This window comes from Coffea arabica, chromosome 8e (genome assembly GCF_036785885.1).
Source record: "Coffea arabica cultivar ET-39 chromosome 8e, Coffea Arabica ET-39 HiFi, whole genome shotgun sequence".
NCBI classification, from domain to species: domain Eukaryota; kingdom Viridiplantae; phylum Streptophyta; class Magnoliopsida; order Gentianales; family Rubiaceae; genus Coffea; species Coffea arabica.
In genome coordinates, this window is record NC_092324.1 from 48,885,545 (window position 1) to 48,909,326 (window position 23,782).

Here is a 23,782-nt window from a genome sequence, read left to right on the forward strand (position 1 = left end):
CAGAAAGATTGAGAGACGCATCCAAGAATTCCACTGTCTCGTTACGTATGTCAAAGGATATTACTTATGATTGGAGCTATTATAAGGATGAAATGCCAACGGGATTAAGTTTATTAATAAATCTGCTGGACCGAAAATTTCTGGAAACTCGAGCCGATTACGCCAAAGATGTTAATTTCATACTTGATTAGCCATTCTGGATTTGGGCAACGAAAATTGCTCTCTAGACTCCAGAAACTGGTGAATCCTGCATATTCTAATGCAGAGTGTAAGACATCCATCTGAAACATATAAATCATAAGTCATAGAAATTTAATCTCGCTATGAGGCAAATCTACACCTCCCCAATCAATGGCCACAATTTCATGTGTTTTGTCTAACCAAAAGAAAAACTCCATCAATTTCAAACGCAGGATGGTCAACCGGACATCAAGTCTGATATGAATTGTAGTCCATGCACTAGTTTCAGAGGATAAAGTTTCTATGCGAATTTTGGTAAACATTAGTTTAGATGGGAATTTTGGTGAGCTTGCCATGTATCCCACAACGAACTATCGTACAGAAAATCAGATCATTGCCAGGGCGGCCAAGGTCATCTGCCTTGCATGCAAAATCCTAGAACCAACTTTCTGGAGCAATATTGAGGTCTCTGAAGGGCTAGGCTCTGTTTTGCTGCTGGATTATTATATGCATTTTATTCCATTAAAATTCTCTGCTCTCTACAATACTGCACACTTTATCCTGCGTTACTGGATGAAATTCTTCCGCATCTGTGGACTTCAAAGGAGAAACCGAACCCATTCTTGCCATCCAGAAATCTAGCAGACTCATCCAAACTAGTTCCATCTACTGATCTCCTTGGACCAAACTTCTCCATTGAAGTAAACATATAACCGTTAATGTCCGGCTTACTTAATTGTGTAATATTCTGACAAAAAAAAAATCCTACCATCCTTGGGGAGGATTTCCATATTCGAGAACGACAGGTAGATATATCCTTATACCTGAGATTCGACACGCACTTGAACCTACAAAGTTCCTTGGAAGGTAACACATTTATGATAATGTCTTCAGGCAGCTTCCTGTTCCTGCAACGTTGCTTCGATTCTTTAGGCAGCTCCTGCTCAGTAGAAACTTCCAACCTGCTATCCTCAAATTTCTGGTGATATAAGAATATGGAGGAAATTTTAGTAGGAGGAAACAACTTGCTTTTTTTTGGGCTAAAGGACTGTTAGTAGCACAAACTGTTCAATGACCAATAAGCACAATTCAATCTCAAAGCATCATCTCAATGGCTCAAGCTGGCTGGGAAAATCCATCACAACAACTGTTAGATGAATTGATCCTAAATGATTCTTTTGATTCTAGACAAAAATCTAGACAAGTTAACCCTCTGAAGTATCCTAATTGATCCTACATGATCATGTACGGTCATAATTCATCCTAAAATGATTATGTGCATTGACAACAAAAAAATTAATTTTCCAAAAGAGCTGCCCAGAAACTAATGTTTAGTGGAACTACTAATCCCAGGAATTCGGGAACGATATCTCAAGCCATTTAAGTTTAAGCTCTATATTTGTTCAATTTTGTCTTACTAAATTACATAGCAGTACAAGAAACAGAAATGAGAAACCAAGAATTAAACAACTAAGAAGCAAGCCATTCCTCTCAAACTCACAAAGAACCAGTAAATAAATAACTAGAAACAGGAAAATACGCGGGAAGCCAGCAAGCTTTTTTTCTTAATACAACATTTCTTATAATTGGTCCTATACTAGGAGGAACAGGGAGAGGGATGAAGATTGATCCAACTAAACTATTGAAAATTCGAAGAGAACTAAATTACCTCTGAAAATGTTCTACAAAATCTTTGATGGAAAATGTGGGTAAGGGATTTCGAACCCCTTACTTGTGCCCAAGGAGCCAATTACTAAGGCCAGCAAGCTGAAAGCAAACATATCATCTCCAATTTTTTTTTTGTTTTTTGGGGGGCGGGAAGGGGTCATAGTAGTAATCGCCAAGAAGAAACATGCCTTGCCGGCTTGGACTCATCGAAAATTTTACGATCATCATAATGATAAATTTTCTGCTTGCCAAAAACAAGTGGTCCTTCTTGTTCTTTAGCATTGTTCTTGGATCAAACTGACAACCGCTCTCTCTTTTCTTATTAGCCTTGAAACATTCAAATTAGTTTATGTCAGCATATATTTTGTCAACTAGTTCTTGTATTTTCTTTGAGCAAGAATTATTAAACAACTTCCTTTTAAAATGTCACAGCCTCAGTCTAGAACTGCAAGCGAGCCGAGTCGAGTCGAGTCGAGTTTTAACTTAATCGAGTCGAGTCTTTACTTAATTTTATCGAACTCGAACTCAAGTTTGAACTTGATGAGCTGACAATTTTGAAGCTCAAGCTCGAAAAAATAAAAAAAAATTATTTTATTTTTTAAAAATAAATAAAATATTATTTTTTCTTAATAAATAATAAAATAGTAAGGATATATATGTAATTTTACTATTAAAATAAATAAATAAATAAATATATATTCGAACTCGCGAGCTAACGAGTTTAATATTTTGGACTCGAGTTCAAACTCGAATTCGACTTTTGCACCCCAAGCCTGATATTCACTTAAAAGTATTATACTTATTTATACTATATTAGGATTAAAAGTGTTAGGCCTGTTTTCTTAGATAAGGATTTGAAGAGGGGGAATTTTTGTGAATTATCCAAGGTAATTATGTACAGTTTTTGTCCTATATTTCTGTTGGGTGGGAATAGAAGTCTATATATATGTTGGAACGAAATCAACGTGCATTTGCGTAATTGACCTGACAACTTATTGTTGTTTCCTATGAGAAGAAAAAGTCTATTTTGAAGCAATCAAAATTAGAAATTAACACTAGAAAATGGACCCTTTGTTTGGGTCACACGACTCGTCCCTATTGGTTCCTTTCTTTGCAAAGCGAAAGCGAGACTAAAGAAGAGTTGGACCTTTAGCGTCTCTCTCGTTCTTTATCGAATTACCAAAAATCACTTCTACCCAAAGAGGAGAAGAAGAAGAAAAAACATATATCAATTCCATTACTAGCCACATTCGTATATAACAGATTTTTTTTTTGAAAAAAAAATGAGATTTAAAAAGAAAGGACAAAAAAAATTCGAGGTGTTGAACTCTCAACCTTAGCCAAAATTCATAATAGATTTAGATTACTTCGTTGTAACCTTCACTAAATAAGTTTTTAAACTTTCCGGCACCCGATCATGTTTTTCCTAAGTTCAAAATAATAGAAAATTAAGAAAATACGCGTTACGTATAAATTAATTAATGCATGGATAAATCGTTACACATAGACATACAGTTTAAATCCTTGTCCATAGTTAAACCCACTTTTAGTATCATCAAAAGTAGAGTTACTAACTTTGATTTGTAATCGTGTTTTCTGGTCTTCCTCCAAAAAAGAAGCCTGGCTGGCCCCTCTCCAAGTCTTCGATTGAATAAGACGCACAAAGTTTACATATGTAAACTGAGCATACCCTTTAGTTATATGTTCTAAGATCGATCATCGCATCGTACAAGTAAACTTCTGATGACGTAAATATCAACTAATTTGGTCAACAAACTAATCAATTTCACAACTAAATTTCACAGAATTTTAGTCCTAAACAACAACAAATCATAGAATAAAGTGGATCCACTTTCCTATCCACCTAAAAAACAATCATGGTCCAAGGCTTAATCAGTCTCCCATCCAAATTCAGACCATGAAAGGAAAAAAAAAACAGCCAGTGGTTCACCCACCATTACAGTATTACACCCTCGATCAAATTAAGTCCGAATCCGAAACTGAAAGACTCGCATCCACACGGAAGAATCTTCCTAACTTTCTCCAAATTATTACTTATGCAATCATCTTGTCCTCGGCTATATATGCTCTCCCTCGATACGGACTAAAAATAAGTATTTGCATAGTAATATTCAAAACCATGCTCTCTTCCTTTGGAATAGTAAACAAAGTTTGTTTGGTCGACGGTAAATTACTATTTCTTCTTAGTATTAATAAAGCTTCCCCAATCTCTCCCCACACGAAAACAAAAAGGCTGCCAGCTCCAACCTCGAAATAACTAATCATCATGTTGCCGTTTTTCAGTTATTATTATGAAAACTTTGTGTTCCTCTCCTTGTTCACCCTCCTCCTTTTTGTCCCGTGTCTTCCCGCCAGAAAGCTTCTTGACCCTTCAACTGAATTAACTGCCGATGTCCGGACCAACAGCAACGCCACGTGGCACAGCTTCATGAGATTCCTGGACGCCGAGAAGGGCAGCCAACTCAGGGGCATGTCGGAGCTCAAGAAGTACTTCCAACGTTTCGGCTACCTATCAATCCCAAACCAAAACCTCACGGATTCTTTCGACGAAGACTTGGAATCGGCCGTGCTCCAGTATCAGAAAAACCTTGGATTACCCGCGACTGGAAGGCTCGACTCTGATACCATGAAAGAAATTACGTCGCCGAGGTGTGGCGTTAGCGACAAAAAAACTCGCACGGCCCAGAAGTTGCATGCGAAAATTCACTATGCATATTTTGACGGTGAGCCCAGGTGGGATAGATCATCTCCCATGATTTTGACATATGCTTTCTCGCCGGATCATACCATAGACTATCTAAGTTCGGCTGATATAAGAGCTGTTTTTGAACGCTCTTTCGCCCGGTGGTCGTCGGTGATTCCGGTGAACTTCACAGAGGTGGACGACTATTATTCAGCAGACATAAAAATCGGGTGGTACCGGGGGGATCACGGGGACGGACAGCCGTTTGACGGGGTGTTGGGAGTGCTAGCACACGCTTTCTCGCCCGAAAATGGGAGGCTCCACCTGGACGGTGCTGAAGCGTGGGCCGTTGATTTCAAAGAACAGAAGTCAAAGGTCGCGGTTGATTTGGAATCAGTGGCGACCCATGAGATCGGGCACATACTTGGGTTGGCTCACTCGGCGGTTAAGGACGCAGTCATGTACCCAAGTTTGAGTCCTAGGACTAAGAAAGTGGACCTAAGAATTGATGACGTGGAAGGGATCCAGGCCTTATACGGGTCAAACCCAAATTTCAAGTACAGTTCTTTATATGAATCGGATATTTCCTCAAGTCGGAGCATTTACATGGAAAGAAGAAGATTTTCCAAGTGGACCACCGTATTTTTGGTCATGGTGGTTTTCATTTTTTCTTTGTGATTATGATTGCATAGGTTTTTCCTTTTTGGCTTTTTTTGCCTTTTCTTTATCTGATACTTATAGGTTTTATTTGATGTTGAAATTTTTAGAAAAAAATTGTTTACACTGAAAAGGAAGTAAAGAACATTCTTTTGCATCGTGGGATGTCATCTTTCAAAAGAATCATTCTTGTGTTCTTAAACCAAATTGGAAGACAATACCGTGAAAACATGAAAGAGAAGACTGATTATTTACCTTTGTAAAAGCAAGGAACTTTTTGGTTTTGGCAAAGTAGCATTGTTTTTGGAGGCTCGGAAAGAGGATATAAGAAAGAAAGGAACTTAGAAGATAGATACAAATGGGGTTCACCTAACGCTATGCAAAGATCTCTTTTGCTTGACGTAGGACTCTAGAAGTGTGTGTTCCGGAGACAAAGAAAGGCAGAAAGCTATAAATCACTGACTAGTCCATTCATGTTATATTAATGCATGGGGGCAATGTTATATAATTATAAGAGTATTAATTTATATTATTTGTAAGGATAAATTGATTTAAAAATTCATCATCTTATGTCTTAGTCATTTTAAGATGACTAATACCACCTTTTCATGAAATTATTATATCGCATGAATAGAGAATTAATTCAATTAGTTGAAATATGTCATCTCGTGTATAAAATACAATTAAATATGAGATGATATAAAATAATTAATTCAATCATGCGTCATCCCATGAACCAACCAGACTTAAATAGGGATTGATAAAATGATCCAGCAAGTACCATCTTTGGATTGTGGTTGCCACCTTCGATTGGGTTCCTTTGAATGGGTTTTTCCGTTAACTCCTAGACTAGGTTAGAATAAGTTATACAATTGTTATTGTTACGGAAAAAAAAAAAGGTACCATCTTGGATTGTGATTTGAGTTATGGACTTTATAGTCCTTGTGATTTGGGCTGGACAGCTACGCTTATGGTCTTTGTCCAACAGCTACGTGTCATTTTTGAAGGTTTGTTTTGTTTTGGTTTTCTGCTTTTCTTTTTCCTTCTTCTTCCCCGTTTGAAACTTTTTTTTTTTTTTTTTGAAAAAATCTTTCCCGTTTGAAACTTACTTTTGATTTTGAGGCCTGAAGCATGAATATGTACATATCTCGAAGATTACACATCTCCAAGATATATAATCTCAAAAAATTTATGTACCAAAATGTTGTATGGAGAAAATTTTTTAGTATAACAGATAATAAAAATAGTTTACTTGGAAGATCACATGCCAAAACTTGGGTGCCCCGTGCGGCACACGTGTCTATGACCCACAAAGGTAATCAGGCGTTTTGGCACGAGTCAGATAAGGATTGGAGAAGTACCTGCATTTGTCCAAGATTATGGGATGTCATTTACCCCATCTCTGCTATTAGGGGTCCAAGATAATTTCGTGGTTATCTTGTTCAAATATCGATTCAGAATCAGTAGTTGCTTTGTTTAAGGGTAATAATATCTATATCCATTCGATCAAACAAAAAGAAAATAAAATAAAAGAAAAATGATTAAATTTATATACACTAAGAGTGTGCAGAATTATAAACTCACAATGTATGCACTATTACTGTTGGATGCTTGATAACTGATCTAAATTTTAAATTAAAATTCAATTTTGGTCTAGTTATCGAGAATCCAATTGTGATAGTGCATGCACTGTCAGTGTATATAAACTTAATTCAAAGAAAGAAAAAGGTATTGATGGTTGAAGTTATCCTAAACTCCAAATTCCTAATAAATTCGTTTTTGCATTTTTCTAAGTAATTTCAGAATAGAAAAGTACAAAGTAGAGGATAAATTTTGTTGCTACCATGAAGATTGAACCTAATTGACCCTCGATTAATCATTTGTTTGATTTCACTCCGTGCCATGCCAAAAGTCGTGTAAAATATTTGTTAAGACATAGTTGAACCACTAGATGATTCTCCAATGGGATATTTAAGCAATCCTTTTCGTTTTGCTTTTCTTTTCCAGTTCAGAATCACCTTTATTATGCTCATAACCATATTTAAATTGTTTAGAGAAACTTAACAAGTCACTTTTCTACACTTTGATTTGGATTAATTTTTCTCCCAAATTTTTTTTATTTGTAAACTTAGTTTTCCTTAGTTATTCCTTATTTTTACTAATTCAAAGTAAAACCTACTTTTCCCATACACTTCTGATGGTAGAATGAAATACACATTCAGGCATAGCAATTACACTCCCACATATATCGCTATATGTGGGCATAATATTTGAAATACACTCTTAGGCATAGAAATTACAATCCCACATATATCACTATATGTGCGCATAATATTTGTCTCAATGAATTCAATCGTGATAGTGTACATACTGTTAATGTATATAAGATTAATTCAAAGAAAGAAAATGGTATTGATGGTTGAAGTTATCCTAAACTCCAAATTCCTAATAAATTCGTTTTTGCATTTTTCTAAGTAATTTCAGTATAGAAAAGTACAAAGTAGAGGATAATTTTTGTGACAAATACATTGAGACAAATATTATGCCCACAAATATTTGTCTCAATGCATGTGGGCATAATTGCTTTTGCTAACCATTGTTTTAAAATTTTTTTTTAAGTGTAAATGTAAGAGTTCGAATTCGGAACTTTTCACTTACATTCATTACTCATAAATCACCCAACACATTCCTCCTCCATTATTTTGAGTTTACTATATATGGCTTCTTGCTTTTATCAATTGTATTAATTTTACCATTTTGGGTTTCAATTGTAGCTTGTAATCTTGTACTACTATTATAAACCAAGGAAAAAAAAATAAATCCCATGCCATTGGGGTGGAAGCTGGGGAAGCCTGAGCACAATTTTAACAAACATGAGGGACAGTTACAAATATTTACACTTTCCACGGGCCCATTCACGAAAAACCTTAAACCCTAAACCCCCGCAAAAATCTTCAAAGGGAAAAATTGTAAACCACAAACTCTATAAGCCCTCTTCCTCAGGTCGCTCAAATTTTTGGCAGCACATCACTTCAGATCTCAATCCATTTCCTAATGGCATCGAAATGCAGCAGCAGAATTATGAATAGGTCTACAATTTCATCCCTCAAATCCTCCTTCAATAAATCAGCCTCCTCTTCTTCTTCTCTGGTTAACAGATCCATTCCGACGTCGTTTCCAAAATCCACTAACGCCACCACGTCATTCCTCCGCCGTTTCTCCCTCTCCAGGTTGCTTTTATTTGTTCAGATTATTTTACCATTTCTTTGCATCTTATTTAAGATATTTTCCTTCTTTTTTTTTTTTTAAGAAAAATGTTTTTAAAATTTTTGAAATGAAATCAATAGGGCTCCGTCGGAATTGGGAGCGGTGCAGTCGATGCTACCGCTGCACAGCGCGGTTGCGACGGCGAGGATGACGTCGTGCCTGAGTTTAACATCCAGGAGTTGCAGGGCTCTTTCACAGGGTACACTCTGCTGCACTTCTCCAGAGCTCTAGTATTCTCTTCCCTTGTATGTTATTATTATTATTATTATTATTCTTGAAGTTCCGCAATGATTCCTGTAATTGAATTTTAATTAATAGGATGACATGCTAGTACTATTTGGCTTGTTTCTTTCTTTAGTCCTTTTTGGCGTGGTTATTTGATGCTGAATGGTGAAGAGTGAATATTTTCTGTAACGTTTCATTTGCTTTCCTCTGAATGAACATTGGGAATTCAGGACTAATTAAACTACAGCAACCATTTGAACATGTTCCCTATTTTTTTAGGTATTTTTAATGCTTTGGTTTACCAGAGTCAAAAGGCATTGCTCGGTATAGCATTTTCATTTAATATGAAGTTCTCATTTTGTTGTTTCCTTTGTTTGAATCAGAGGGATTGGGTTCTATTTGTGATAGGATTATCAGTCGCTGAATGTTTTACATGAACCAAAGGTTACCCTTTGGCACAATTTGTTGGATGTCACGTGAGCATTGCAATGTTTTTCTGCATGATCACAGATTCAGTAATTGTAAACATTCGGAGGGGAGGGGTCCAAGGACTCCTAATGGTGGCTTAGTGCTGATCTCATATGAGGATACGTGTAAATTAAGTTTCCTTGATAGGACATGGCAATGCATGGCTCTTTGTTTGATAGAACAGATAATGAAACCAGGAAAGTGGTTGTCCTTGTTTTATCTTTCTTCTTTGATCTCTAATTTTTCGTTGTTTCAATGACTTTAGCAAGTACCATCTCGTTGATGAACCCTCCAACTTTAATTAATTTTTCTTGATAGGACATGTGAATTTATGGCTTCTTGTTTGGTAGAACAGAGGAAGATGGTCATCCTTGTTTTCTCTTTATTCTTTGATATTCAACTTATCATTGTTCTGATGACATTAATACGTTCTTGATAGATGGATCCTTCAACTCAACTGTTAAGGTTTACCCGGAGCCAGTTAAATATATTATAATGCATGAAGTATCATTACATGTATTCTTTGTTTTTGTATGTGTGCTTTACGTTAATGTAGAAGCTGATGAAGTCCACTGCTCGGCTTCCACTTAAACATATGATGTACTTGTCTGCATGTGTATGCATAGGAATTGAATGTTCTATGGGATAATGTATCTTGCTCAATAGTGGAGGCATTTTTGCACAACTGTGGTTACATGTTAGAAAAAGAGGCTGTTCTTTTGGATACTATTGCCTGAATGAACCTTCTTACTCGCTTTTGTTGTTCAAGCTTTACTTTTGAACGATTATTTCAGAAATTATCATAAATTAAGATTTGAGTTGAATTTAATGTGTTCTACTCCCAAAAGATACCAAGGTCAACTAGTTATTTTGCTTCTCCAGTCTTAAACATCTTTGTATTTCAACACAAACCATGCTAGGAACAAATTGACCATTTCTTTTTGGGGCGGAAGGCATTTATCCGCTATCTGACCTGGACTATTTGGTTCCTGCAGGCACATGAGTTTCCAAAAGCTTGAAAGAATTATACTGCCATTTTACAAGGTCTTCCCATTATGACTCAGTGCATTACATTCAGTTATGGACATTTGGTTAACAATCTTAAGGAATTTAGTTACATGTTTGATGGATATAAAAGACCATAATTCTCAATTTGCTCTTGTATATGAGATACAGTGAAATTTGTACTTTTTAGCTCAAGTACTTAGTCATCCTTTATGTGTATGATTTGGAATTTGCAGAGTCTCTTTTCCTATCCTCTGTGGTTGTGAGGTCACAGAGGTGCCTTATGGAAAGGGGGGGGGGTGTTGTATTGGCGACTTTTTTCTGTTCTCATTCAATAGTTGACTTTCCTGCATTGTATGTGTTCGGTGATCTCTTCGTTATTGTTCATCTTTTTGTGGTCTCTGTGTTGGCGTGCCTATGTGCCACCTCACTAAACTCACATGAGAATTGAGGTTTGGAAAATTTTGTGGAATTTCATTAGTATGGGCAGTTTTTTACTTTTAGGTAAAGGAAGCCCCAGTTAGCCGATGTAAGAACACCTCTATTAATTGAAATCAGGAAGCTTTGATTTGTTAAATCCATGACAACTTCATATCTGCTAAATTGCTGCATCAAATAGTAAAACCATCTGTTCTGTTTAAAAAGCCACACCCACTCAAAAGAATTTATTCTTGTTCTGGCTCTTGCCTCCAATTTGATGAATTACTAGTGTCTCAACATTAAAGTGAGAATATAAAATCGACTACATGGTTTTATTTTGAGGGCGGGATACAGTGTTCCACAACCAACCTATTGCTATGTAAACTACAATGGTTTGCTACCTGGCTTATCTTTCTATGAAATTGGATGAAAATTTGTGGGGAAAACCCTTTACACTAAAGATTTGAACAATCCTGTGTGGTCGAATGGCTAGTTTTTAAGATTTCAAATTACTTTGGCTCCTTATAATGGGTGAAGTATTTTTTTATCTCCATTAAAGGTTTAGAAACCCGTATGTTCTTCGTACAACGATTGTGCTTTGGTTTGATTGCAATGTTATTGTAATGACAATTCTCCTTTTCCCAGATGAATATGATGGAACGTGATACATTTTTGCTGTTTTTGGAGGTGGGCTCCATCACCTGCTCAAATGAATCTAGTTGCAAGGGACTTTTCTTTGTTTATAACATGTCTTAAGATACTTTTTGTGGACGTTTTAGCTAGAAATGAACTCGGTCTAGCTGTCTATACAGTCACTTGCAAACTCAAGCTGTGGTAGAATATGTTTTCCCAAAATACTTTTGGGAGATGATAGTAAAAACGGGCTGATAAGCAATTTGATGAGAATGTGCCGAGGTAGGACTAGGGAGCCGCTAGACGAATAGTAGCAAAACAAGGAGGATTTTCTGAGCGGAGATGATTATTTGTATAATTTGGCAACAAGTTATTTAACAGTCATTTGCTGAAATATCTGTTGATGAGAAAAGTCTTCTTTGTTTTATTTTGACATGGTTTGATTGTAATTCTGATACGAGTTCTTTTTTGTTTGTTGAATTAGAGCTGGGTCAGTCAGTTCCAAGGTGACTTCAATAGGTGAACATGAAGTGCTATGCCTTCTTGTGAATGGATTACCAGGGGGTTTGTTTGGATTCATTGTTTTTGGGTCTGTTTTTGAAAAACTGTTTTTCACGTTCCAAATGCTACAGTGATGTGTATTTCAAAAACAACTCCAAAAACACTATATCCAAACAATATATCAAAAACAACTCCAAATACATATTTAATATGTTTATTTCAATTTGTATATTTCAATTATGTATAGGATATATATATTATATTAATTTATATTTTATTTTATATAAAATATATTTTTATATTTCTATAATATATTTATACAAATATTATGTATTATATAAATTACATATAATATAAATATGTAATTATACAAATTTATGAATATTAAATATTAAAAATTATATATTTAATATATACATAATATATATGTTTATGTATATTTATAATATACATTTATATTATGTATTATATATAATATTATACATTTATACATTTATATTAATTTACATAATATTAATTATACATTTATACATGATATTAATACCTTTATACATTTATATTTATTATATTAATACACCTATACATAATATTAATATATATTTATAATATATTAATTTATACATTTATAATTTATACACATTTATAATAACATAAATTTATACATTTATAAATACATTTATATTATGTATTATATATAATATAAATGCATTTATAAATACATAAATGCATTTATTTATAAATATATATAAATGTATTATAAATACATAAATGTATATAAATATATAAATATAAAAATTATAATTTATACATTTATACATTTATATAATATTCACTTATAATTTATATATTTATAATAATATACATTTATATATTTATTTATAAATATATATAAATATTTATTTATAAATATATGTAAATATTCATTTATAAATATATATAAATATTCATTTATAAATATTTATAAAGGTATTTACAAAAATATATAAATATATTTATAAATAAATATAAAAATTTAAAATTTAAAATTTATACATTTATATAATATTCATTTACACATTTATAAAAATATTTATATTATGTATTATATATAATATAATACATTTATAATACATTTACTTATATTTATATAAATATATAAATATATTTATTTATAAATGTATTATAAATGCATAAATGTATATAAATATAAAAATATAAAAATTATAATTTATAATTTATACATTTATATGATATTCATTTATAATTTATATATTTATAAATGTATTTATATTATGTATTATACATAATATAATACATTTTTATTTATTTATAAATATGTAAATTTATTTATTTATAAATATTTATAAATGTATTATAAATGCATAAATGTATATAAATATAATAATATAAAAATTGGAAATTATAATTTATACATTTATACATTTATATGATATTCATTTATAATTTATACATTTATAATTTATATATTTTTATATAAATATATTTATTTATAAATATTTATAAATGTATTATAAATGCATAAATATATATTGTTATAAAAATATAAAAATTATAAATTATAAAAATACTTGAAAATATGTTTTAAAAATACATCTACAAATAATCCATAAAACATCTACAGTAAAAGTTTTTCATATAGTTTTTGAAAAACAACCTCAAAAATAACTAATCCAAACGGACTTGTATTTGAAAAACGAAATGCTACAGTGCTGTTTTTGAAAAACAACCCCAAAAACAGCTAATCCAAACGGACCCAGGGTATTTGCATATATTCTATGCAAACATTTAGTAGATCATAAAGTAAAGTTGCACTTTGCAAAGCAGCAAATTCAGCTATTATTGTACCCCACACGAGATATGTTGATCCATTAAATGTTTGGCACAGCCTTTGAGTTTTGGTTGGATTACTGGACTAGGATTTAAATTGGAATTGTGACGTGGTTTTTCATATCTCAACTATGGCAATACATCAATGCCTGAAGGTATCATTCCATTTCTCAAATTGCCAAGAAATAGAGATGAATCAATTGATATTGTAAATCTTTACGCTTTTTATGTGTTTCTTGGTTCGTTTATAGTACAAAGTTTCCAATGTTTCATACACCACCTCCCATTTGAGGGCTGCAAACCAGTTGAGTTTTGACTTATTCAATTGAAGCTCGACCGAGTTTTAATAAGTTCAAATTTAAGCTCCAACATGACGAGTTCTCAGTATAATACTTGAACTTGAGTTTAACCCTAAGTTTGAGCCTAGTCTAGCTAAAAAAAAAAAGGAAAAATAATTATTATATTTATTAAAATGGATAATATGGACACTTCATGTTAATAAATAATAAAAAACTTTGAGATTACATGTAATTTTATTAGTAAAAATATATATATATATATATATTCTATACTTGGCTCGACCTTGACAGCTTGAGCTCGAGTTAACACCAAACTAGAGTCTAGTTTTGATTGATCTGACTCACAATTTGTCTGCAGCCTCGTCTCCAAAACACAATTTTAATGCGTAGGCCCCATATATGGGAGCAAAGCATGAGTACAAGCGACAACTGAGCGATGCCATCCTAGCTTTGGTTGCAGTCGACGTATTTCGTGTTGCAACCAAGTATTATATGAATCTAAAGTTGTACATCTGATTTAAACCATGGATGCAATAATAAACGAGTGTTTCATTCTTCCTTCAAGATGTTAACGAACGTTAGACTCGGTTAGCCTTAGATGGTAGACATGTCCTCTATTTTCTTCACAATATGGATGAAGTTGGAAATGTATTTTCCAATTCAATACAGCTATGGCCAATCTCTTTTCTCACCCCTTTCTCCTTCATCATTGTCCTAATCTGAATAACATCTCTCCATTTCTCATGACAAGCGTAGACATTAGACATCAGTACATAAACATATTCACTATCACCTTCAAGTTGCATCACCTTTTCCGCTGCCACTTTGGCCGTTTTTACATTCCCGCAAGTAACACAAGCAGCAAGCAATGCTCTCCAAACTGCTCCATTCGACTCAAATCCCAGCTGATGTATCATCTTCTCTGCCTGATACACCTTTCCTTCTTGGCCCATGATCCTGATCATGGAAGAGCAATGCTCAGCAGTGGGATTAATCCTGTACTCGTTCACCATCAATTCAAAATATCGATTTGCAGCGTCCAAAGGCATTCTAAGATGCCAACATGCAGACAAAACATTGAGGAAAGTAATTCTATCTGGCTGTAAATTTTTCACGAGCATCAACTTCTCAAAAAGACGCAACACCTTGCTGGAATCACCATTGTGAGCATATCCAGATATCATCGTGTTCCAAGTTATCAGATTCTTCTTCTGTAGCCAGTGGAATACCATTTCAGCTTCAGTTATTCTCCCACATTTTGAATACATGTCAATAAGAGCACTTCCAATGACCACTGATCCATCTAAACCAGATTTTACTGTACAACAGTGGATCAACATCCCCCAGGTGACTGCTGATAAACCTGCAATCCCACTCAATATACTTGAATATGTGAACTGATCCTTTTGAACACCACTAAAGTGCATCTTGCTGAAAAATTCCAAAGCATCCCTTGCTCTATAACGGTTTACATAGCTCGTTATCACAGAATTCCACGAAGATGAATTTGGGTTCGGCATTCTGGATAAAAGGTCAATAGCATCTTCTATATTACCAAACTGTGCAATGCCGCTGATCACCTCATTATAAGAGATTGTGTCGGGATCAGTCATTTGATGCAAAAAGCTTAACGCTTGCTCAAGCCTTCCATTTCTAGCATTAGCTGCTATAACTGAATTCCAAGAAATGGAATCCCTATCAATCATCTCATCAAAAATCACCATAGACTCTTCAACAGCTCCACATTTGCCATACATGTCAATTAAACAGTTCCCTACGATAACACTATATTCAACACCAAGTTTCACAATCTTGGAATGTATTAGTTTTCCCAACAGCAATAAAGCCAGCTGCCCACATGCGGACAAAGCAGCTGTGCATGAATATGAATCTGAAGAAATACCAGATTTTTCTAGCTGGAGAAACAAGGTGAGAGATTTCCTGAATTGCCCAGAACGAACATACCCAGAAATTAAAGAATTCCAACCAACTAAACTTGGTTCAGGAATTTCATCGAACAGGTTCTGGGCTTCATAAATTAGCTCAAATTTTACGTAGAAATTGATCAAAGCGGCGGAAACAAAGACATTGGAATCATGCCCAGATTCTATAATTTGGCAGTGAAGCTGTTGGCCGAGTGAAAACCAGCCACATTTGGTACATGTACGGATCAAGTGGACTAAAGCATAGTCATTTGGCTTGGAGCCGGAGTTCATCATCTGACAGGCACTCAGCAAGGCGATGTCAGAATTAAGCCCACCTTGAGCCAGGGCTGAAACGGTATTGGCCCATGACACAGGGTCACTTTCTTGAACGGGTTCAATCGTGGTGCTAATTTGCTTTAACAAGAAATGATTCGGCTTTCTTTGATAGAAAAAAAGCGGGCTTTTCTTTAGTTGGAGAATGAATCTTAGCATAATTTTCCCTTGCACAACGACTGTTATCTCAATATGCATAACTACAATACTAAACTCTCGGGCTTTTCTTTAGTTTGAGAATAAATCTTAGCATAATTTCCCTAACACAACATTATTATGTCTTTTGTAAAGAAATAAATAGGAAAAACAGCATCTGAAGGCTAATTTGAGTAGGTTGTTCAAGTATACCAGACAAGCAATATATTTCAATAGAAAACTTTAACAGCTCGAATCGATGAAGTAAAAATCTTTGGTCATCTTCTAGAAGTTGGATTATTGAATGAAATGATGCTAACAACGTATACATCCCTATGTTTACCAAACTATACATTCTTTTTTATGACTGGTTAATTTAGCAGAAGAATAATTTGCACAGGGACTAAACTATCTCATTCTCATGTACCCCACCCATTAAAATTTACAATGACTTCAAGAATTTGTCACCCTTTTTAACTGAAAATTTACCAGAGAAGTAACTTTTTGCTTGCGTTGCAATACTTCCATTATTGGAAAGCTACAAGGACGTACAGCTAAGTATTTCTTGAGTTTTAGACCTTTAAGGTAAAGGAGCAAGAACTTAGCAAGATGGAAATGTTGTTCTTTGTCCTATGCTAGCTTAGGATCTCGGACTAAGAAAGTTTACTTTATTATTGAGAGGCTCTCTCCTGTTATTGTCAAACACAATAACTAAACGTTGCTAAACAACTTAAACCTACATGACATGATGGTAACTATTTTGTCAAACAATTTTTTATCCATATGATCACTTATGGTGCTTGTAGCACTTTGTACATGCAAATAAGCCTTTTATGAAATAGCGTGGATGATATTTTCATGACTTTTATCAGACAAGGATGAAGGAACTAAGGACACCGGTTTCTGACGAGTTTAAGAGGATATTCAGATGCGCATGATACAAAAAGCAATTTTTTCGTTAACTTCACCTCGGATTCAGCATTTGTACAAATGAATGAGGTAAGGGGCAATCAAAATTGCTGAAAGCTGAATCCTATGCTTTAAGTTCATATGCACGAAGTATAAGCTACCAAATGCAATCTTCCTTGTGTTTTCAAGACACCAATTTTGGACCACTGAAGAGGTAGCTCTCAAGGTCATTTATTGTCTTTGCACCAATTAATCTTACATTGCCCTGTATAGTCTTCGATTTTGATGTAAATATGATTGTGTTAGTTAAGGTAGAGATAATGGTAGGACGAAATTGGATAAAGAACCATGCCTTTTCATGAAGGTGAAAATGAGGTCATAACAAATAGTAGCAAATTAAGCAACTGCTTCCCACACGACGCCTAGGAGCTGTAATGGTACAAGAGATGGTAAAGGTCGGAGCATAGCATAATGAATCACAAAAAATGATGTATCAACAACGCTTGGGCACAGGGGTGCCATAGTCACATCCAGAAAGCGGCATCAGAACTGGCACATTTTATCTATCATCAAACACAAGGTGGCGAAAGTAGCTTTCATGGTTCTCATATACGGAAATTTGCTAGATATAATTCATTGCAATTGTGATATACTTGTGTTGTTGAATGATTCTGTGAAGGATGGTGTGAAATTCTGAAGAGGTATTTTATCCTTTAATTTTGTTTTTGCCCATGGACAGCAATTAGGATGGACTCTTTGCCAACCATAACAAAATCCAAGGGTTGGATGAGGGCATAGCTCTTAAAAGAGTAGAGCCAAAGGAATCCCTCAAAATCCCAAAGATACAAAGCATGCAAAATTAGTAGTTTGACAAAAGTATATCATCTCCCTAAGTGTAAATGGAATTGGAGATCCCTGCAAGACAATGATCAATTGTCACTGTTACATGTCACAACCCAATTTGGAAAAAGAAGCAATAAGTCAAAGTTATGTATTCATTCCTGTTCAAATTGGGCAATAAATCGAAGTTATATATTGATTCTTTTCCTTGTAAATGGCTGTGGAAAAACTACGCAGCAGAGATATCACCTACGAAATTTACACAAAGATAGACGGATTTGGGGGCTACGTGGGATATGCATTATTTCAATGTAGTGTTTAAGGGATGTTACAAGAATATCCTCCAGTTGGAAGCTAATCCATGAACTGGTCCAGGTGAGCTTCTAAAATTTGGACTAAATTGAATTATCAAGCTGGTTTTTCGGACCAAGTTTAGAAATTGTTTACCAAGAAAATGAGAGAAGAGGGGTAAAATGAAAAAAAAAAGAAAAAGAAAATAAACTCATCAGTTTATTTACTTCTATTTCCAGTTAGGTACGAGAAAGAAAAATATCCAACAACAAAAAATATTGGATGGAAATCCGGGCTTGACTACAGAAAAAAGCTTTACCACTCAAGTTTCTACTCAAAACCCCTGAAGTTCAACCTTCCATTCCAAAACAAAAATTACGCCATTGCTTTCCAAAGTTTTCAAGATGTTTATTACAAGCAAAAGAAAATTGAAGGAGAAAAATCCCAATGTGGAAATGCATATTCCGAACAAGGTCAAAAGTCAAACAAAATTCATCGGAAACAATTACCCTGTCAAAAAATCTGAAGGTCACTTTCACATTGAAGAATTACCATGGCCAAGAAGAAGACTGGTAGAGGGAGGTGTACTCGTGACTATGTTGTAAGCACTTTGAACGTTAGCTAAAACCAGAATAGTGAGAGGTGGATGCATTAACCAATCACTAGTTATCTAGACAAAGACAAATAATATGGAAATATTGATTCTTGATTCAAATTTGCATCATTAATCTGACAGCTAGGTTTTAGGGAGATTTTTTCATGCCTGAGGTCATGCATGTCTAGGTAGCTGGAGAAGAAAAAAGAGTAGAAGAAATAAGGCTTATTACCAGTCGGAGGAAGCGTCTGTTTGGAAGACAAGTGCAAGATTATGGGAAGTCCAAGAAGAGAATATCTTGAAGATGTTGCAATAATTGCAGGGTTAATTGGGATGCAATTTATGTATGCAGGAAACTCAATTTTGGTTAGTTATCTCATGTTAACGGGATTTACACCTGCATCTCTCATCATCCTGTCTTCCTTGGCCACGTTTGTGATTCTATTGCCTTTCTCCGTAATTTTTGAAAGGTATGCTTCTTTTCCCCAATCTTTGCAGACAGGCATTAGTAAGTTTTTCGGCTAACGATTTATTTTTGTTCATGGTCCAGGAGGCTGTGGCCAAGGAAATTTCGTCTGAAGCTATGGGTTCAGCTGGTTTTAATTTCTTTTGGAGGGTAAGTAAAAGAAGATTGTTTGCCTTTTCTCATTAGTTACTAGACGTTCCTTGTTTCCTGACATGCATAGATTAACCATAGGAATGCATAGAATTGCTTCTTTCTTTTTCTGTTCTTCCTCCTTTGTGGTTTCCTTTTTAGTTAACCATACTGAAATGTTTTACAAGTAGGACCTGGAGAGGAGAATGAAAATTTTAGGCAGATGAACCTGTTTTTCTCTTTTCCACTTGACTCCATTTCATTCAGCAAGAGAAAATTTTTGTTTTTCATAATACTTCAGATGTTGAAAGGCAAAACTTTCTTGCACTCACAAGCTAAACGATATTCACATTTCTCTCCTCCGTTGTCTTCCTAGCCACAGCGCTTTCTTGAATTTCAAATGGCATGTTATGCTTTTAGGGACATGATTGGCCTAGGAAAAACTAAACGGAAGGGTGACATTATTCCATTTGTCGAGTAAATTATCTATCCATTTGTTGTTTGGATGGCAGGGTGACATTATTCCAATCTCTGTTCCTGAAGGGCATCAGTCTTACTTCACCAGCAATGGCAACAGCCATGCCAAACATTGCTCCAGGATTCATATTTTTCATTGCTTGGGCTCTCAGGTATAACCAATCTGGTTTTGATTTTTGTGCTACGATTACTGTCAAAGCAAAACTACCAACTGCTACAAAATGAAAAAACTTATTTCAGAACTCATAATAAGTTGCAGCATACTTGGGGATGAATGGAAGCAAACAGAGTAGAAACTTAAAGAATACCCGAATATGTATTCAGAGAGGAAACAAAAAATGTCTATTGCAGATTAGTTCCTAGAGAAGGTTTAGGAGACAAGAGCAGTATAGGCAAAGTACGTTTCAAGTCGAGAACTCTTTGGACGGATTTGTAACTTCTCATGAGTAAATTAATCAGAGAATTTAATCAGGACGAATCAAGTTCAAACTCATAGAAAATACAGAAATATTACATAATCCAATTGATTGCGGTTAGTGATATATTACCAAGGATATATCCATGAATTTCTTAAAAGCTGGACACTTCGTGTGCAGGTTGGAGAAAGTTGAGTTAGGCTGCATATATAGCAAAGCAAAAATTGCAGGAACACTGCTGTGTGTTGCCGGTGCTGTTATAATGAGCCTTGCGCAAAGTACCTTGGGCAGTCATAAAGCAAGAGAAGCTCATTTATCAGTACCACCTCCACTGTCACGAAACTTATTTGACGAGCGAAAGATCATGGGTTGCTTTTATCTCATGGCAGCCGTCTTCGTCCTATCAAGCACTATTATCTTACAGGTAATTGAATGTTCCCCAGTAGTAGAAGAGATTGAAGAAAATATGCATTTTTTCTAATTCCTAACTTTGTGCTTTTTTGCTCTGTTTGTGTTACAGGCTACAACATTAAGGGATTTCCCAGCTCCAATATCCTTATCTACAATAACAACTTTAATAGGGGTGGTATTGACTGGAATTGCTCAGTTGATTCAAGATGGCAGAATAGATATTGGATGGCCCTTGTTAAGCATCAAAGATATCATGTGCTACTCTGTACTGGTAAAGTACCTATCCTCCCAAGCTGCCCTTCTTTTTTTTTTTTTTGGTTACCCTTGTTAAAGAGATGAACTACACAACAAAGGGCAAGAATAATGTATCAATTTGGTCTTATGATTCTATGTCACGTTCATGAACCACTGAATACATCATTAAAGCTTCTTTCCAGCTTAAATCGTTGCCGTTGAACGATGGCTAAACTCCTTGACCTTTTACTGCAACAGGCAGGAAGCATCAGTGGAGCATGTGTTACCTTCAATATATGGGCAATGAAGAAAAGGGGGCCAGTTCTGGTGTCCATTTTTAGTCCCATTGGAACTGTCGTCTCGCTAGTCTTTTCAGTAATCACCTTAGGAAGCTCCATTACCATAGGAAGGTATCATGAATCAAATACCAAATCATGCTCTAAATTTTACTCTTCAACTAGGAGCCTCAAACATCGATAATCTAACCACTAGATCTCTTTCCACAGTCTCGCAGGCATGTCCATCATGTTTACTGGTCTCTATTGTGTACTATGGGCTAAAAGGAAGGAAAGATTCTCCGAGAATAACAACTCCTCAGAAAGTGAGTACGATGTGGAGAAGCCTCTCTTATCTTGACATTATCTACTTTGATTGTTTAGATGTAATCTATCAACTATTATTGTACAGGATAGGGAATATATCCCCAAGAATTGGTGATATGAATTTTAGGTTCGATTAAGTTATAATGTGATATACAAGAACAGAAAACTAAAGATCCCAGATTATAATTTCAGACAGAAAATTACTAACATAGTTAGTTTTGAATACTACTAACAGTTTTCAGTGCGTAGTTGAAAGTCCGAAGTATCAATCCTAGTATGTTTCTGCAGCTCCATGATGCACAATATACGTCATACAACGGTTGATTCTGGATGCAAGACAGTAAAGGATCTATACCATTATTGTAGATCTTAAACTAAATTTTGGCATAATGCTGGCAGCAGAGATCAGTGCTTTTGGTACAGCACACTTGAAAGAGTAATCGGGTTTATGCAAGGACAAAGTTCATGTACGTGACAATGGATTATGGCTGCAAAGCCCAGTGACTAACTTTGGTTTTTTTTGACATTTGGTGGAGGAAAACTTTGAACAACTGATTTTTTAGTCCTTTTTTTATGGGCTGAAAAGATTGAGTTTGTGTTTGAGTTTCAGTGCAGAGATGAATTTCCAGTCATGGTAGCTTAGTACGATGCTCAGGATGGAAACCTGTCTTTTTGACTAACTGAATAGCATGCATATGTTTGTCTCAATCAACTTATGGTAATGACTATATTTGTTCCTCGTTTTTTTTAAGGGAATGGTAGGCAAAACATTCCACAAACGCTTGAAAGATCAAGAGAATTTGAACCCCTGATGCACTCAGGGAAACGCAATTAATCCCACAAGACACCATTCACTTGCCTGATTTTCAGTTCAATAAGCTCCAAAAGTAACCGAAAACTAATAGTACTAAACACTATTTAGACCTAATTAAGCATCAGATTTAGTGTACTTAAGACAAGGTAAGCTCCTAAGTGAAATCGTTTGAAAAGCCAATATAAGTACACATTGTGATCAGTAATCTGTCTATATGGGATGCCAAGTTGTTGGATAAACAGCAAAGGAACCTATCTTGCTAGACCTCACCAGATAGTTTGCATTTTGCAAATTAGGTGTGATCAATTTTGAGATAGATTGTTAGAACTTGATTTTACCAATAAGATGTTGATTGCCTGTAGTTCTACAACTGAGACCGTGAGTTTATTCCACAAGTATGTCCACCCCCCCCCCCCCCCCACCCACAACAAACCCACATATAAGAAGTTAAAGAACGCAATTCTTGATGGACTTGATCCCTGGGTAAAGAGTAAATACTAGGAGGATAATAATATTGTGAGACACAGACTGAGGATAACATCATATACTTACATGGTTGATTTATTTCTCTAATCTTGTTGCAAAGCTTCCAATACAAATTGATAAAGAATTGAGGGTCTGTTTGCAAACAAGTTTTTGGCATAGTTTGTCTTCTACAAGTTTTTTAACAACTTTAACCACAATAATCTCAAAAAACTCCTCAAAATTTTTAAACTATATACTTCAAAATACTCAAAAAATTTTCAAAGTTTTAGATAAATATCCAAAAAACTCATTTGTCAAACGGTGTCTGAGTTTATACTTCTGGTCATGGCCACTGGTTTAATATATTTAAACCATCATTTTCTTATGGCCACTGGTTTAACATATTTAACATATTTAAACCTTTGAAAGATCAATGATTCAAACCTTATCTTCCATCAAATGCCACAATATGTGGCTTCTCTAAAAAAATCTATACGAGTGCGTAGTACACCCGTCTGATTCGATAGTAATTCAGTTTCCATCGATTTCCTACAGACTCAGTTGGACCTCCCCTTAGTTAGGATAGAATAGGATAATATAGATAAAGTCCCATTAGATGTCCCTATTGGTCCCCCGTAAGCGCAATTGAGCCTCCACTTAGATTAGTATAAAGTAGGATGATATAGATAAAATTCCCTTAGATTAGGACAAAGTAGGATAATATAGATAATGTGATGACGACAGAAGAAAAAACCATCATTTTCGCTTGAGCATCGGTCCCTTAAATTAGGATGGAATAGGATAATATAGATAAAGTGTCCTTAAATTAGGATAGAACAGGATAATACAGATAAAGTGCCGGTGAAAAAAAAACATCATTTTCACT

At 34.8% G+C, this 23,782-nt stretch overlaps 3 protein-coding genes and 1 long non-coding RNA gene across 4 annotated transcripts; 2 read left to right on the forward strand and 2 right to left on the reverse strand.

The window, feature by feature from the left end:
• Positions 1 to 79: 79 nt before the first annotated feature.
• LOC140013125 (uncharacterized) lies at positions 80 to 1,989 on the reverse strand. The gene is made up of 2 exons (XR_011820201.1): positions 1,850 to 1,989; positions 80 to 1,159 (listed from the first exon to the last, which is right to left on the reverse strand). It is a non-coding gene; the product is annotated as an uncharacterized lncRNA (long non-coding RNA).
• A 1,888-nt stretch (positions 1,990 to 3,877) lies between these two features.
• LOC113704363 (metalloendoproteinase 1-MMP-like) lies at positions 3,878 to 5,395 on the forward strand. Its single transcript, XM_027226228.2, has one exon. The coding sequence runs from the start codon at positions 4,136 to 4,138 to the stop codon at positions 5,228 to 5,230; it is 1,095 nt and encodes a 364-aa protein (XP_027082029.1). The 5' UTR covers positions 3,878 to 4,135; the 3' UTR covers positions 5,231 to 5,395.
• An 8,988-nt stretch (positions 5,396 to 14,383) lies between these two features.
• LOC113704362 (putative pentatricopeptide repeat-containing protein At5g47460) lies at positions 14,384 to 16,447 on the reverse strand. Its single transcript, XM_027226227.2, has one exon. The coding sequence runs from the start codon at positions 16,308 to 16,310 to the stop codon at positions 14,478 to 14,480; it is 1,833 nt and encodes a 610-aa protein (XP_027082028.1). The 5' UTR covers positions 16,311 to 16,447; the 3' UTR covers positions 14,384 to 14,477.
• Positions 16,448 to 18,969: 2,522 nt separating this feature from the next.
• On the forward strand, positions 18,970 to 21,803 carry LOC113704364 (WAT1-related protein At5g47470). Its single transcript, XM_027226230.2, has 7 exons — positions 18,970 to 19,352; positions 19,433 to 19,498; positions 19,990 to 20,106; positions 20,551 to 20,794; positions 20,891 to 21,052; positions 21,274 to 21,425; positions 21,522 to 21,803. Exons 1-7 carry the CDS (start codon positions 19,156 to 19,158, stop codon positions 21,649 to 21,651), a joined length of 1,068 nt encoding a protein of 355 aa, XP_027082031.1. The 5' UTR covers positions 18,970 to 19,155; the 3' UTR covers positions 21,652 to 21,803.
• Positions 21,804 to 23,782: the final 1,979 nt, after the last annotated feature.

Excerpts from the sequence above, each read along its gene's own strand:
- LOC113704363 (XM_027226228.2), top strand. The coding sequence starts at position 4,136 with ATGTTGCCGTTTTTCAGTTATTATTATGAAAACTTTGTGTTCCTCTCC.
- LOC113704362 (XM_027226227.2), bottom strand. The coding sequence starts at position 16,310 with ATGCATATTGAGATAACAGTCGTTGTGCAAGGGAAAATTATGCTAAGA.
- LOC113704364 (XM_027226230.2), top strand. The coding sequence starts at position 19,156 with ATGGGAAGTCCAAGAAGAGAATATCTTGAAGATGTTGCAATAATTGCA. Across the intron at positions 21,053-21,273 it reads TCATGTGCTACTCTGTACTG|GCAGGAAGCATCAGTGGAGC; the intron begins GTAAAGTACCTA and ends TTACTGCAACAG. Across the intron at positions 21,426-21,521 it reads AGCTCCATTACCATAGGAAG|TCTCGCAGGCATGTCCATCA; the intron begins GTATCATGAATC and ends CTCTTTCCACAG.